Genomic DNA, 17718 nt, shown 5'->3' on the forward strand with positions numbered 1-17718 from the left:
TTTTCAAAAATAAGGGTATTTATAAATAGACATTGAACGCACATGATATAAAGGATATGCACAAAGTGAATCCACTGAGTACATACATTACATCTAACACATTATGGATATATATATGAATAGAATGTCTCTTTTTGCAAATATATACACCTAAAACACCACACATGCACATATGAATCTAAGCCCATAATGAAGATATTTACATAGTGTTGATGTGGATATGTGTGTATACAAGTGTATGTATATGTGTAAGTACATGTGAGACTCAGTGAGCTATATGAAGCTACCAACTCAAGTATGTAATAGTATCTATATTTTATACATTCTCTCTCTTAAACACACACACACATCCAAAACTCAAAAAGCCCAAAAGTAGGTAGAAACGCTTTATAGTAGGAGCAAACGATGTATAGTTTAAAATTAAACATTATGTAAAACTCTTTGGATTCATCTACCAAAACATAAAAAGAAATGTAGACAGAAAAAGAACCATAAAAAAAAATCATTAGAAAGAATAGAGAGGGCCAATCTTTTATAGTTGAATCATCTTCAACTCGTGAAACCTTATGAAACCTAGTCTCGTTAATTAACATAATAATAATAATGGCAGGACCATATTATTACAATATGAACTTGTTTTGTTTTTATTCTCTCACCGTTTTCCTGGAGGGAAAATTAGCACAAGCAATGCCCGACAAAAAGAAAAGCCAGATCGCTTCTCGCGCGCGCGCGCTCTCTCTCTCTCTCTCTCTCGTGTCGACGAGGTAACGTGCTAATTTTCACTATGAAAGCGTGATCTGTAGAAGCATCGGAGTCTTTCCCTGCAGGTAGATGGGAGAGGCGGCTTACCTAAGAAGATTCGTTCGGCCTCATGGCGGCGCCAGCATTTCCTCGCCACATTCAGCACGTGTGAGCTTCGATTTCTTCCATGGAATTTCGAACATAATAGAAACAGTAATAAACGGCGTTTTTGTCTTTTGCCTGTTTCTGCCATGTCCACCAAGAGGATGTTTTGTGTCACAAGCTGTGCCTGCGCGGCTTCTCTACAATGAACCCCCAGGCTCTGGTTTAAGTGACAGACAGTGGATACCCCGAAAAGTGAACGCCCCCCAGTTCTAGGAGTCTGCGGGTGTTAGCACCTTAGAGAAGTCTAGCAACTGACCCTGTAATTTGCACGTATATTTTCCGACTATTGTGTTGTTTCTACCGGTGCTACCGCAAAACATTTTCGGTAGCAGATACCAAACCGTTTAACTCAAAATTTTGAATTTTTGAATTAAATTGCCTGTATTAGTCACTTTGATCACTAAAAATTTTGTAAAGTTTGAAGGTTTTAAACCCTCTTCTATAAAGTTTGAAAGGTTTTTTGAAATTTTTACAATCCATTTTACATTGAACCTCGATTATTTGAGAGTTTTTCTCTGCTTTGTATTTCTTCTCCTTTGCCATTTAAGAGGTCATAATTTATGAATCCTCTGTAATATTTCCGCACGAAATATCAATGACCCTAGACCTGCACATCCCACACGAGAGGAATTTTGAGTGGTCCTTGCATAGAAGAACCCTGGGCTAAATGCTCCACCCTTGTGCCTTAATAAACTCCAGCCGCATTCTGCAAAAGAGGTCGAGGCTAAAAACCCGTAGCTCCCACGAGAACACCCTTTTCAAGGGGGAAAAAGGGAATAATGGTTAAAATTGTGGCAAAATTTTTTATTATAACCCCCCAGCCGATGATGGCGGGGAGAGGGAGTGTGAGAGGACCTTGAGAGGTGAAGAGCATGGGGGAGGGAGGGGGCATGTAGCAAGCCACGTGTGTGGCTATCCCCCCCCTCTCCTCCTTTCCTTAAAGGCCTATAAGAACCCCCCTTAAGCTTAAAGGGAGGGAGGAGAGAAGAGGGAGATGCCATGCCGCCCTTTGGCTGGACACTTGTCTTGTGCTACTCCACTTTTTCCTTTTGTACTAGCTCTTCCCTCTCCTATAAATAAGAGCTCGTTTTTCTTCATTCAGTATCATTTTTCTTTGCTGTAAACTCATGTACAGCACCCACAGATAGCCAGAAACTGGCCCCATCCATCCCCATCATCATCCTCCACTTCTCCATTATCAAATTCCTCCATATTCCCTCTTCTATCACTGCTGTTTTACAGGACAGCAAGCCTGTAAATTCATTATAGCACCTCCTTCTCGAGCTCTTTCTTTCATTTTAGCAACAAGAAGCAAGCCCTATCCATGTACTGCTGATCAACGATGGAGAAAGGCTGATTTCCCCTCTTTCTTCTCTCATACTATAAAAAAATCAGTTCTTATCATTGCATAATAGATAATATATGTGTGTTTGTACATCTTTGCATGATCTTGTGAGAGTGAGAATTACTTTTCCTCACTCTCAGGTTGATTGCAACTGAGCTCTTCCCTAAGGGACATGGGTTGAGCAGAAATACATTCCTTCGGGGGGGGGGGGGGGTTTGCCCATCTTCAACCCTCAATCTTGTCTCCATTACTTTTACATTTTCATGGCTGTAATTTTGTGAGTAATTTTCATTTTCAGCTTTAAGTGTTCATTCTCTTTTGTATTAAATCTCGAGAACAAGCGAATATCATAATTGTTAAGCATACTACGTTGTTCGGGGCGTTTAGAGTGGTATTAGAGCTTTGGTTCGGTCCTGCAATAGATGTCCATTGAATGTTGTCCAAAATAGTTGCAATGCATGGAAATGAATTTTATGAACTTGTAAATTGCATGCGATGATAGTTCATTTTGAGACGGGTTACGTGCTAAAGGAAGGATTAATTTAATGTTGGACTCATGGTATTCGCTCATGCATGGAGTCCTTTGCCAAAATTTGAATGCATCTTCATCAAAATTATTAAAGCCCTGATTTTGTTGCATCAACGTAGGTTTTTATACGAGTTAGCTCTAAATTGATAATCATTATAGTTTAGGCAAGGAAAAGTAACGATCATTGTAGAACTAATAGCTGCATAGAAGGAAAAAGTGTCACAACTCTATAGAAACAGAATTTGTATCCTTTTTCATTAATTTGTCTATATAATGATTTATTAAATTTGTTTCCTTTGCACTAATTAGATATAAAGAAAAGTGCATTGGAGCTGGCCACTGATGAGTGGTCACAGGTTATGGTGGACCCACGCGGTGGGTTAGAGAAAAGATAGTTCACACTTCCACCTATATGGCCCGATTGGGCGCCTGTAACCAGAACTCACGCATATCAGGGTTAGACTCACACACAGAAAGGATTGATGCCTTGAAGTGTGGGCTAGATCCGCCAGAACAGACAGTTACAATCAACAAGATGGCATGATCATGAAATGCTTGTACAATGTGCATGTGTGGGCTGAAAGCTTGAAATGCGCATTTCTTTGCATAGGAAAGTCACATGAAGATTCTGATACCGTTTTTGCGATGTACACGGAAAAAGCTTTCATATGACACCCATATTGGGGGGGTCCCTAAATTTTAGGGGGCCCCTAAATTTTAGGAGGTCCCTAAATTTTAGGAGCCTCGAATTAGCCTAAAAATGCTAGTCCTAAAAAATAGGGATGTCATTCTAAAAATAGTAAATTCTGTACTCTGACTGTGCTTACTCAATTTGGTTGTTTCTATTCTTGAGAGTATTCAGCCCAAAAAGGAAGGCCATAGAGAAGAGACAAGTATCAAGACACTTGTCACACAAGTTTCCAAGTGTCCCACCACTTGTCACATCTCATGACATGTGGGTGGACACTTGTCTTGTGCTACTCCACTTTCCCCTTTTGTACTAGCTCTTCCCTCTCCTATAAATAAGAGCTCGTTTTTCTTCATTCAGTATCATTTTTCTTTGCTGTAAACTCATGTACAGCACCCACAGATAGCCAGAAACTGGCCCCATCCATCCCCATCATCATCCCCCACTTCTCCATTATCAAATTCCTCCATATTCCCTCTTTTATCACTGCTGTTTTACAGGACAGTAAGCCTGTAAATTCATTATAGCACCTCCTTCTCGAGCTCTTTCTTTCATTTTAGCAACAAGAAGCAAGCCCTATCCATGTATTGCTGATCAACGATGGAGAAAGGCTGATTTCCCCTCTTTCTTCTCTCATACTATAAAGAAATCAGTTCTTATCATTGCATAATAGATAATATATGTGTGTTTGTACATCTTTGCATGATCTTGTGAGAGTGAGAATTACTTTTCCTCACTCTCAGGTTGATTGCAACTGAGCTCTTCCCTAAGGGACATGGGTTGAGCAGAAATACATTCCTTCGGGGGGGGGGGGGGGGGGGTTTGCCCATCTTCAACCCTCAATCTTGTCTCCATTACTTTTACATTTTCATGGCTGTAATTTTGTGAGTAATTTTCATTTTCAGCTTTAAGTGTTCATTCTCTTTTGTATTAAATCTCGAGAACAAGCGAATATCATAATTGTTAAGCATACTACGTTGTTCGGGGCGTTTAGAGTGGTATTAGAGCTTTGGTTCGGTCCTGCAATAGATGTCCATTGAATGTTGTCCAAAATAGTTGCAATGCATGGAAATGAATTTTATGAACTTGTAAATTGCATGCGATGATAGTTCATTTTGAGACGGGTTACGTGCTAAAGGAAGGATTAATTTAATGTTGGACTCATGGTATTCGCTCATGCATGGAGTTCTTTGCCAAAATTTGAATGCATCTTCATCAAAATTATTAAAGCCCTGATTTTGTTGCATCAACGTAGGTTTTTATACGAGTTAGCTCTAAATTGATAATCATTATAGTTTAGGCAAGGAAAAGTAACGATCATTGTAGAACTAATAGCTGCATAGAAGGAAAAAGTGTCACAACTCTATAGAAACAGAATTTGTATCCTTTTTCATTAATTTGTCTATATAATGATTTATTAAATTTGTTTCCTTTGCACTAATTAGATATAAAGAAAAGTGCATTGGAGCTGGCCACTGATGAGTGGTCACAGGTTATGGTGGACCCACGCGGTGGGTTAGAGAAAAGATAGTTCACACTTCCACCTATATGGCCCGATTGGGCGCCTGTAACCAGAACTCACGCATATCAGGGTTAGACTCACACACAGAAAGGATTGATGCCTTGAAGTGTGGGCTAGATCCGCCAGAACAGACAGTTACAATCAACAAGATGGCATGATCATGAAATGCTTGTACAATGTGCATGTGTGGGCTGAAAGCTTGAAATGCGCATTTCTTTGCATAGGAAAGTCACATGAAGATTCTGATACCGTTTTTGCGATGTACACGGAAAAAGCTTTCATATGACACCCATATTGGGGGGGTCCCTAAATTTTAGGGGGCCCCTAAATTTTAGGAGGTCCCTAAATTTTAGGAGCCTCGAATTAGCCTAAAAATGCTAGTCCTAAAAAATAGGGATGTCATTCTAAAAATAGTAAATTCTGTACTCTGACTGTGCTTACTCAATTTGGTTGTTTCTATTCTTGAGAGTATTCAGCCCAAAAAGGAAGGCCATAGAGAAGAGACAAGTATCAAGACACTTGTCACACAAGTTTCCAAGTGTCCCACCACTTGTCACATCTCATGACATGTGGGTGGACACTTGTCTTGTGCTACTCCACTTTCCCCTTTTGTACTAGCTCTTCCCTCTCCTATAAATAAGAGCTCGTTTTTCTTCATTCAGTATCATTTTTCTTTGCTGTAAACTCATGTACAGCACCCACAGATAGCCAGAAACTGGCCCCATCCATCCCCATCATCATCCCCCACTTCTCCATTATCAAATTCCTCCATATTCCCTCTTTTATCACTGCTGTTTTACAGGACAGTAAGCCTGTAAATTCATTATAGCACCTCCTTCTCGAGCTCTTTCTTTCATTTTAGCAACAAGAAGCAAGCCCTATCCATGTATTGCTGATCAACGATGGAGAAAGGCTGATTTCCCCTCTTTCTTCTCTCATACTATAAAGAAATCAGTTCTTATCATTGCATAATAGATAATATATGTGTGTTTGTACATCTTTGCATGATCTTGTGAGAGTGAGAATTACTTTTCCTCACTCTCAGGTTGATTGCAACTGAGCTCTTCCCTAAGGGACATGGGTTGAGCAGAAATACATTCCTTCGGGGGGGGGGGGGGGGGGTTTGCCCATCTTCAACCCTCAATCTTGTCTCCATTACTTTTACATTTTCATGGCTGTAATTTTGTGAGTAATTTTCATTTTCAGCTTTAAGTGTTCATTCTCTTTTGTATTAAATCTCGAGAACAAGCGAATATCATAATTGTTAAGCATACTACGTTGTTCGGGGCGTTTAGAGTGGTATTAGAGCTTTGGTTCGGTCCTGCAATAGATGTCCATTGAATGTTGTCCAAAATAGTTGCAATGCATGGAAATGAATTTTATGAACTTGTAAATTGCATGCGATGATAGTTCATTTTGAGACGGGTTACGTGCTAAAGGAAGGATTAATTTAATGTTGGACTCATGGTATTCGCTCATGCATGGAGTCCTTTGCCAAAATTTGAATGCATCTTCATCAAAATTATTAAAGCCCTGATTTTGTTGCATCAACGTAGGTTTTTATACGAGTTAGCTCTAAATTGATAATCATTATAGTTTAGGCAAGGAAAAGTAACGATCATTGTAGAACTAATAGCTGCATAGAAGGAAAAAGTGTCACAACTCTATAGAAACAGAATTTGTATCCTTTTTCATTAATTTGTCTATATAATGATTTATTAAATTTGTTTCCTTTGCACTAATTAGATATAAAGAAAAGTGCATTGGAGCTGGCCACTGATGAGTGGTCACAGGTTATGGTGGACCCACGCGGTGGGTTAGAGAAAAGATAGTTCACACTTCCACCTATATGGCCCGATTGGGCGCCTGTAACCAGAACTCACGCATATCAGGGTTAGACTCACACACAGAAAGGATTGATGCCTTGAAGTGTGGGCTAGATCCGCCAGAACAGACAGTTACAATCAACAAGATGGCATGATCATGAAATGCTTGTACAATGTGCATGTGTGGGCTGAAAGCTTGAAATGCGCATTTCTTTGCATAGGAAAGTCACATGAAGATTCTGATACCGTTTTTGCGATGTACACGGAAAAAGCTTTCATATGACACCCATATTGGGGGGGTCCCTAAATTTTAGGGGGCCCCTAAATTTTAGGAGGTCCCTAAATTTTAGGAGCCTCGAATTAGCCTAAAAATGCTAGTCCTAAAAAATAGGGATGTCATTCTAAAAATAGTAAATTCTGTACTCTGACTGTGCTTACTCAATTTGGTTGTTTCTATTCTTGAGAGTATTCAGCCCAAAAAGGAAGGCCATAGAGAAGAGACAAGTATCAAGACACTTGTCACACAAGTTTCCAAGTGTCCCACCACTTGTCACATCTCATGACATGTGGGTGGACACTTGTCTTGTGCTACTCCACTTTCCCCTTTTGTACTAGCTCTTCCCTCTCCTATAAATAAGAGCTCGTTTTTCTTCATTCAGTATCATTTTTCTTTGCTGTAAACTCATGTACAGCACCCACAGATAGCCAGAAACTGGCCCCATCCATCCCCATCATCATCCCCCACTTCTCCATTATCAAATTCCTCCATATTCCCTCTTTTATCACTGCTGTTTTACAGGACAGTAAGCCTGTAAATTCATTATAGCACCTCCTTCTCGAGCTCTTTCTTTCATTTTAGCAACAAGAAGCAAGCCCTATCCATGTATTGCTGATCAACGATGGAGAAAGGCTGATTTCCCCTCTTTCTTCTCTCATACTATAAAGAAATCAGTTCTTATCATTGCATAATAGATAATATATGTGTGTTTGTACATCTTTGCATGATCTTGTGAGAGTGAGAATTACTTTTCCTCACTCTCAGGTTGATTGCAACTGAGCTCTTCCCTAAGGGACATGGGTTGAGCAGAAATACATTCCTTCGGGGGGGGGGGGGGGGGGGTTTGCCCATCTTCAACCCTCAATCTTGTCTCCATTACTTTTACATTTTCATGGCTGTAATTTTGTGAGTAATTTTCATTTTCAGCTTTAAGTGTTCATTCTCTTTTGTATTAAATCTCGAGAACAAGCGAATATCATAATTGTTAAGCATACTACGTTGTTCGGGGCGTTTAGAGTGGTATTAGAGCTTTGGTTCGGTCCTGCAATAGATGTCCATTGAATGTTGTCCAAAATAGTTGCAATGCATGGAAATGAATTTTATGAACTTGTAAATTGCATGCGATGATAGTTCATTTTGAGACGGGTTACGTGCTAAAGGAAGGATTAATTTAATGTTGGACTCATGGTATTCGCTCATGCATGGAGTCCTTTGCCAAAATTTGAATGCATCTTCATCAAAATTATTAAAGCCCTGATTTTGTTGCATCAACGTAGGTTTTTATACGAGTTAGCTCTAAATTGATAATCATTATAGTTTAGGCAAGGAAAAGTAACGATCATTGTAGAACTAATAGCTGCATAGAAGGAAAAAGTGTCACAACTCTATAGAAACAGAATTTGTATCCTTTTTCATTAATTTGTCTATATAATGATTTATTAAATTTGTTTCCTTTGCACTAATTAGATATAAAGAAAAGTGCATTGGAGCTGGCCACTGATGAGTGGTCACAGGTTATGGTGGACCCACGCGGTGGGTTAGAGAAAAGATAGTTCACACTTCCACCTATATGGCCCGATTGGGCGCCTGTAACCAGAACTCACGCATATCAGGGTTAGACTCACACACAGAAAGGATTGATGCCTTGAAGTGTGGGCTAGATCCGCCAGAACAGACAGTTACAATCAACAAGATGGCATGATCATGAAATGCTTGTACAATGTGCATGTGTGGGCTGAAAGCTTGAAATGCGCATTTCTTTGCATAGGAAAGTCACATGAAGATTCTGATACCGTTTTTGCGATGTACACGGAAAAAGCTTTCATATGACACCCATATTGGGGGGGTCCCTAAATTTTAGGGGGCCCCTAAATTTTAGGAGGTCCCTAAATTTTAGGAGCCTCGAATTAGCCTAAAAATGCTAGTCCTAAAAAATAGGGATGTCATTCTAAAAATAGTAAATTCTGTACTCTGACTGTGCTTACTCAATTTGGTTGTTTCTATTCTTGAGAGTATTCAGCCCAAAAAGGAAGGCCATAGAGAAGAGACAAGTATCAAGACACTTGTCACACAAGTTTCCAAGTGTCCCACCACTTGTCACATCTCATGACATGTGGGTGGACACTTGTCTTGTGCTACTCCACTTTCCCCTTTTGTACTAGCTCTTCCCTCTCCTATAAATAAGAGCTCGTTTTTCTTCATTCAGTATCATTTTTCTTTGCTGTAAACTCATGTACAGCACCCACAGATAGCCAGAAACTGGCCCCATCCATCCCCATCATCATCCCCCACTTCTCCATTATCAAATTCCTCCATATTCCCTCTTTTATCACTGCTGTTTTACAGGACAGTAAGCCTGTAAATTCATTATAGCACCTCCTTCTCGAGCTCTTTCTTTCATTTTAGCAACAAGAAGCAAGCCCTATCCATGTATTGCTGATCAACGATGGAGAAAGGCTGATTTCCCCTCTTTCTTCTCTCATACTATAAAGAAATCAGTTCTTATCATTGCATAATAGATAATATATGTGTGTTTGTACATCTTTGCATGATCTTGTGAGAGTGAGAATTACTTTTCCTCACTCTCAGGTTGATTGCAACTGAGCTCTTCCCTAAGGGACATGGGTTGAGCAGAAATACATTCCTTCGGGGGGGGGGGGGGGGGGTTTGCCCATCTTCAACCCTCAATCTTGTCTCCATTACTTTTACATTTTCATGGCTGTAATTTTGTGAGTAATTTTCATTTTCAGCTTTAAGTGTTCATTCTCTTTTGTATTAAATCTCGAGAACAAGCGAATATCATAATTGTTAAGCATACTACGTTGTTCGGGGCGTTTAGAGTGGTATTAGAGCTTTGGTTCGGTCCTGCAATAGATGTCCATTGAATGTTGTCCAAAATAGTTGCAATGCATGGAAATGAATTTTATGAACTTGTAAATTGCATGCGATGATAGTTCATTTTGAGACGGGTTACGTGCTAAAGGAAGGATTAATTTAATGTTGGACTCATGGTATTCGCTCATGCATGGAGTCCTTTGCCAAAATTTGAATGCATCTTCATCAAAATTATTAAAGCCCTGATTTTGTTGCATCAACGTAGGTTTTTATACGAGTTAGCTCTAAATTGATAATCATTATAGTTTAGGCAAGGAAAAGTAACGATCATTGTAGAACTAATAGCTGCATAGAAGGAAAAAGTGTCACAACTCTATAGAAACAGAATTTGTATCCTTTTTCATTAATTTGTCTATATAATGATTTATTAAATTTGTTTCCTTTGCACTAATTAGATATAAAGAAAAGTGCATTGGAGCTGGCCACTGATGAGTGGTCACAGGTTATGGTGGACCCACGCGGTGGGTTAGAGAAAAGATAGTTCACACTTCCACCTATATGGCCCGATTGGGCGCCTGTAACCAGAACTCACGCATATCAGGGTTAGACTCACACACAGAAAGGATTGATGCCTTGAAGTGTGGGCTAGATCCGCCAGAACAGACAGTTACAATCAACAAGATGGCATGATCATGAAATGCTTGTACAATGTGCATGTGTGGGCTGAAAGCTTGAAATGCGCATTTCTTTGCATAGGAAAGTCACATGAAGATTCTGATACCGTTTTTGCGATGTACACGGAAAAAGCTTTCATATGACACCCATATTGGGGGGGTCCCTAAATTTTAGGGGGCCCCTAAATTTTAGGAGGTCCCTAAATTTTAGGAGCCTCGAATTAGCCTAAAAATGCTAGTCCTAAAAAATAGGGATGTCATTCTAAAAATAGTAAATTCTGTACTCTGACTGTGCTTACTCAATTTGGTTGTTTCTATTCTTGAGAGTATTCAGCCCAAAAAGGAAGGCCATAGAGAAGAGACAAGTATCAAGACACTTGTCACACAAGTTTCCAAGTGTCCCACCACTTGTCACATCTCATGACATGTGGGTGGACACTTGTCTTGTGCTACTCCACTTTCCCCTTTTGTACTAGCTCTTCCCTCTCCTATAAATAAGAGCTCGTTTTTCTTCATTCAGTATCATTTTTCTTTGCTGTAAACTCATGTACAGCACCCACAGATAGCCAGAAACTGGCCCCATCCATCCCCATCATCATCCCCCACTTCTCCATTATCAAATTCCTCCATATTCCCTCTTTTATCACTGCTGTTTTACAGGACAGTAAGCCTGTAAATTCATTATAGCACCTCCTTCTCGAGCTCTTTCTTTCATTTTAGCAACAAGAAGCAAGCCCTATCCATGTATTGCTGATCAACGATGGAGAAAGGCTGATTTCCCCTCTTTCTTCTCTCATACTATAAAGAAATCAGTTCTTATCATTGCATAATAGATAATATATGTGTGTTTGTACATCTTTGCATGATCTTGTGAGAGTGAGAATTACTTTTCCTCACTCTCAGGTTGATTGCAACTGAGCTCTTCCCTAAGGGACATGGGTTGAGCAGAAATACATTCCTTCGGGGGGGGGGGGGGGGGGTTTGCCCATCTTCAACCCTCAATCTTGTCTCCATTACTTTTACATTTTCATGGCTGTAATTTTGTGAGTAATTTTCATTTTCAGCTTTAAGTGTTCATTCTCTTTTGTATTAAATCTCGAGAACAAGCGAATATCATAATTGTTAAGCATACTACGTTGTTCGGGGCGTTTAGAGTGGTATTAGAGCTTTGGTTCGGTCCTGCAATAGATGTCCATTGAATGTTGTCCAAAATAGTTGCAATGCATGGAAATGAATTTTATGAACTTGTAAATTGCATGCGATGATAGTTCATTTTGAGACGGGTTACGTGCTAAAGGAAGGATTAATTTAATGTTGGACTCATGGTATTCGCTCATGCATGGAGTCCTTTGCCAAAATTTGAATGCATCTTCATCAAAATTATTAAAGCCCTGATTTTGTTGCATCAACGTAGGTTTTTATACGAGTTAGCTCTAAATTGATAATCATTATAGTTTAGGCAAGGAAAAGTAACGATCATTGTAGAACTAATAGCTGCATAGAAGGAAAAAGTGTCACAACTCTATAGAAACAGAATTTGTATCCTTTTTCATTAATTTGTCTATATAATGATTTATTAAATTTGTTTCCTTTGCACTAATTAGATATAAAGAAAAGTGCATTGGAGCTGGCCACTGATGAGTGGTCACAGGTTATGGTGGACCCACGCGGTGGGTTAGAGAAAAGATAGTTCACACTTCCACCTATATGGCCCGATTGGGCGCCTGTAACCAGAACTCACGCATATCAGGGTTAGACTCACACACAGAAAGGATTGATGCCTTGAAGTGTGGGCTAGATCCGCCAGAACAGACAGTTACAATCAACAAGATGGCATGATCATGAAATGCTTGTACAATGTGCATGTGTGGGCTGAAAGCTTGAAATGCGCATTTCTTTGCATAGGAAAGTCACATGAAGATTCTGATACCGTTTTTGCGATGTACACGGAAAAAGCTTTCATATGACACCCATATTGGGGGGGTCCCTAAATTTTAGGGGGCCCCTAAATTTTAGGAGGTCCCTAAATTTTAGGAGCCTCGAATTAGCCTAAAAATGCTAGTCCTAAAAAATAGGGATGTCATTCTAAAAATAGTAAATTCTGTACTCTGACTGTGCTTACTCAATTTGGTTGTTTCTATTCTTGAGAGTATTCAGCCCAAAAAGGAAGGCCATAGAGAAGAGACAAGTATCAAGACACTTGTCACACAAGTTTCCAAGTGTCCCACCACTTGTCACATCTCATGACATGTGGGTGGACACTTGTCTTGTGCTACTCCACTTTCCCCTTTTGTACTAGCTCTTCCCTCTCCTATAAATAAGAGCTCGTTTTTCTTCATTCAGTATCATTTTTCTTTGCTGTAAACTCATGTACAGCACCCACAGATAGCCAGAAACTGGCCCCATCCATCCCCATCATCATCCCCCACTTCTCCATTATCAAATTCCTCCATATTCCCTCTTTTATCACTGCTGTTTTACAGGACAGTAAGCCTGTAAATTCATTATAGCACCTCCTTCTCGAGCTCTTTCTTTCATTTTAGCAACAAGAAGCAAGCCCTATCCATGTATTGCTGATCAACGATGGAGAAAGGCTGATTTCCCCTCTTTCTTCTCTCATACTATAAAGAAATCAGTTCTTATCATTGCATAATAGATAATATATGTGTGTTTGTACATCTTTGCATGATCTTGTGAGAGTGAGAATTACTTTTCCTCACTCTCAGGTTGATTGCAACTGAGCTCTTCCCTAAGGGACATGGGTTGAGCAGAAATACATTCCTTCGGGGGGGGGGGGGGGGGGGGTTTGCCCATCTTCAACCCTCAATCTTGTCTCCATTACTTTTACATTTTCATGGCTGTAATTTTGTGAGTAATTTTCATTTTCAGCTTTAAGTGTTCATTCTCTTTTGTATTAAATCTCGAGAACAAGCGAATATCATAATTGTTAAGCATACTACGTTGTTCGGGGCGTTTAGAGTGGTATTAGAGCTTTGGTTCGGTCCTGCAATAGATGTCCATTGAATGTTGTCCAAAATAGTTGCAATGCATGGAAATGAATTTTATGAACTTGTAAATTGCATGCGATGATAGTTCATTTTGAGACGGGTTACGTGCTAAAGGAAGGATTAATTTAATGTTGGACTCATGGTATTCGCTCATGCATGGAGTCCTTTGCCAAAATTTGAATGCATCTTCATCAAAATTATTAAAGCCCTGATTTTGTTGCATCAACGTAGGTTTTTATACGAGTTAGCTCTAAATTGATAATCATTATAGTTTAGGCAAGGAAAAGTAACGATCATTGTAGAACTAATAGCTGCATAGAAGGAAAAAGTGTCACAACTCTATAGAAACAGAATTTGTATCCTTTTTCATTAATTTGTCTATATAATGATTTATTAAATTTGTTTCCTTTGCACTAATTAGATATAAAGAAAAGTGCATTGGAGCTGGCCACTGATGAGTGGTCACAGGTTATGGTGGACCCACGCGGTGGGTTAGAGAAAAGATAGTTCACACTTCCACCTATATGGCCCGATTGGGCGCCTGTAACCAGAACTCACGCATATCAGGGTTAGACTCACACACAGAAAGGATTGATGCCTTGAAGTGTGGGCTAGATCCGCCAAAACAGACAGTTACAATCAACAAGATGGCATGATCATGAAATGCTTGTACAATGTGCATGTGTGGGCTGAAAGCTTGAAATGCGCATTTCTTTGCATAGGAAAGTCACATGAAGATTCTGATACCGTTTTTGCGATGTACACGGAAAAAGCTTTCATATGACACCCATATTGGGAGGGTCCCTAAATTTTAGGGGGCCCCTAAATTTTAGGAGGTCCCTAAATTTTAGGAGCCTCGAATTAGCCTAAAAATGCTAGTCCTAAAAAATAGGGATGTCATTCTAAAAATAGTAAATTCTGTACTCTGACTGTGCTTACTCAATTTGGTTGTTTCTATTCTTGAGAGTATTCAGCCCAAAAAGGAAGGCCATAGAGAAGAGACAAGTATCAAGACACTTGTCACACAAGTTTCCAAGTGTCCCACCACTTGTCACATCTCATGACATGTGGGTGGACACTTGTCTTGTGCTACTCCACTTTCCCCTTTTGTACTAGCTCTTCCCTCTCCTATAAATAAGAGCTCGTTTTTCTTCATTCAGTATCATTTTTCTTTGCTGTAAACTCATGTACAGCACCCACAGATAGCCAGAAACTGGCCCCATCCATCCCCATCATCATCCCCCACTTCTCCATTATCAAATTCCTCCATATTCCCTCTTTTATCACTGCTGTTTTACAGGACAGTAAGCCTGTAAATTCATTATAGCACCTCCTTCTCGAGCTCTTTCTTTCATTTTAGCAACAAGAAGCAAGCCCTATCCATGTATTGCTGATCAACGATGGAGAAAGGCTGATTTCCCCTCTTTCTTCTCTCATACTATAAAGAAATCAGTTCTTATCATTGCATAATAGATAATATATGTGTGTTTGTACATCTTTGCATGATCTTGTGAGAGTGAGAATTACTTTTCCTCACTCTCAGGTTGATTGCAACTGAGCTCTTCCCTAAGGGACATGGGTTGAGCAGAAATACATTCCTTCGGGGGGGGGGGGGGGGGGGGGTTTGCCCATCTTCAACCCTCAATCTTGTCTCCATTACTTTTACATTTTCATGGCTGTAATTTTGTGAGTAATTTTCATTTTCAGCTTTAAGTGTTCATTCTCTTTTATATTAAATCTCGAGAACAAGCGAATATCATAATTGTTAAGCATACTACGTTGTTCGGGGCGTTTACAAAAAGTCTATGAATCACATATTTGCATGGAACGTTATATCTTGAAATTATTTACATCTTTTAGGAAAAGTATTTGCATCTCTAAGGAAAGGTCACCTCTTGTTGCAAGGCAATTGATTAATTAGGCAAATCGCTTGTAATGGTGTAACTCAAATGATGATCACCTCAATGCGCTAGGTAGAGCTAAGCGGCGTTAAAATTCTGCCTAGTATCGCACTCGGGAAACCGACTTGATATTTCCAACCTCAAAGATCCTACCCACATTCACGGAATGTTAGGGTTAGTTAAACGCCCATGCAAGAACGATCTAGGGTTCTTACCCTAAGGATCAATTGGCCAAATACTAGACTTCCGTATGAATTTAGGAAGCTTAGGGCCAAGGCGTTATCGGTCTAGTAAGGTTAAGGTTTGGATTGGGTCAATAGGACTCCCAAACCCTACGTCTTGACCAAAGGTATTCTTGACCACGGAATACCGGATGATGGGAGAATTAATCCCACAAGTTAGATGCGACACCTATCTCGTGCAACAAGTTGCAACGTCGCATGATTTGCGACTAAAACACAAGGTAGTATTGCCACTCCTTAAAATAAGGTTGGGAAGTTCTAAGTACAAGTCTAATTGCAAGAGGATGAGTAGACATCCTGCTACATCACCCTTCTTGAGGCTAGTTTGCCAAGTCAGGGTAAATATGAATTGCCTAGTAAGATATTGGCCAATCAAGTGTGGACAACGGGGTTGTCCAGGATTTATGACCTTAATGTAAGGAAACCTAAGGTATTGATAAATTGGGTTAAGAGGGTATAAACTCTAATCCAAGGATAAAGGGTAAACAACAACTAGGCTTACGAAACCCTTGGGATCTTGCCAAGTCGAAATTGATCCCGGATTGACTGTTGGATGTATTCGGAGAGAAGGAATTATACCTTAGTAGTTGGCCGTACAAACGACCAGGAATGCTTGTGATTGTTTACTTAGAAGTATTGTTTGTTTTTCTTTACTCAAGGAATTAATGCTGGAAAAATAATTAATGCTTCAGGTTGAAGGCCTGGAGGGAGAGTCAGCATTAGTTACCCCCGACTGTTTGCTTGACCCTATCCAAGGGGGTTGTTAGCCACGCCGGGTACGTGGACCGAATCCGTTACGAGAGGTCTCTCGGTGGGTGCTACTTGGAGCAGGAGGACGCTTGGGTGCCAGAGGAAACTCTGACCGTAAATCCCTTGCCTTCGGGCCCTGCACAAGAGGCCGACGTGACTCGAGATTGGGTCTCGAGACCCGCATACTAGTCTATGAACGGAAACTTGGAATAGCGATCCCTGAGGATTGCTGGAATTGCCTTCGGGCGGATTATGGATTAGCTTTCGGGCAGATTATGGAATTGCCTTCGGACGGATTATGGAATAGCCTTCGGGTTGGATTATATGATGTATTTCAAAGACTGATAAATAAGATCAAATGTTGAAAAGGAACTTGCTTGATATTGTTTTTTTTATGTTAGTGCTTAAGTTACGCGAAGGAACTAGTGATTAATTGGCTAATTAAGGAAGTTGCTTTTGCATGTTAAACTAAATGCGGTAGGTAATTAGATAACTAAAGCAACCTGAGGAAAGTGCGATGGATATGACCATGGGTCTATCCTACGGAAGGATGGTCCCGGTTGGCCGGAAACTTTTCTCAACGAAATTGACAGCAAGGTAATGATGACCTAGAATCTAGAAAGCTAGAGTCTCGATTTATACTGTTTTAGGGGAACGGAATGGGACTATGCCTCACGGGCAGAGAGGTCGAGCTTCGTATCCCTCTCGTTTCCTATTCTCCTTGAACCAAGTGCAGTTTAAATGCGTGTCAACCTTGATGTTCTGCGTAAAGTAGTTCGTCTGGGGCTCGACGCTAGGTACCTCCGAGGAACTTGACCATTAGGGAAACCCTGATTCAGGTTGATCCTAAGTGGGAATGGTTGGAATGCTTCCGCTTCGTGGCAGACTCGGGAAGACCTAGATCGCAAACCCCGTGACATTCCGTGGGAGTGCCGGGCAGCGCTTTCTGGACTCTCTTCCCAATGGGCTGCTAAGACGTGTCCCACAAGTCGACAGGGAGACACGTTACAGTTGGTATCAGAGCGAACCAACGAGGATCTAATATATACAAGGAAACTTAATGAGGTGAAGAAAAGCAAATGTTGCTGTTAAGAACATTTTCTTACTTATCAATGCTGGCCTGCAAAGTCGTGAAGCATGGAATAAAATCTTGGTGTTCCAGGTTATGTTTATGTCTGCGATGCGTGCTTCGGATTATCGACGAAGGCTAGGTAT

The 17718-nt window shown here is 40.2% G+C and overlaps 1 protein-coding gene across 6 annotated transcripts in view; it reads left to right on the plus strand.

Annotated features, from left to right (window-relative positions):
• Positions 1-663: 663 nt before the first annotated feature.
• Positions 664-17718, plus strand: part of LOC148038069 (uncharacterized) — a 101439-nt gene continuing 84384 nt past the window's right edge. For all 6 annotated transcript variants that reach the window (XR_015688947.1, XM_087668598.1, XM_087668584.1 and 3 more), the window contains exon 1: positions 664-909. Coding sequence is in view for 4 of the 6 variants with exons in the window: in XM_087668598.1 (XP_087524724.1) it covers positions 872-909 (38 nt within the window). In the remaining 2 variants the exon portion in view is untranslated. The remainder of the gene's footprint in view (positions 910-17718) is intronic.

Source organism: Lygodium microphyllum, chromosome 3 (assembly GCF_053477565.2).
Source record: "Lygodium microphyllum isolate KBCC chromosome 3, Lygodium_microphyllum_v1.1.10, whole genome shotgun sequence".
NCBI classification, from domain to species: Eukaryota; Viridiplantae; Streptophyta; class Polypodiopsida; order Schizaeales; family Lygodiaceae; genus Lygodium; species Lygodium microphyllum.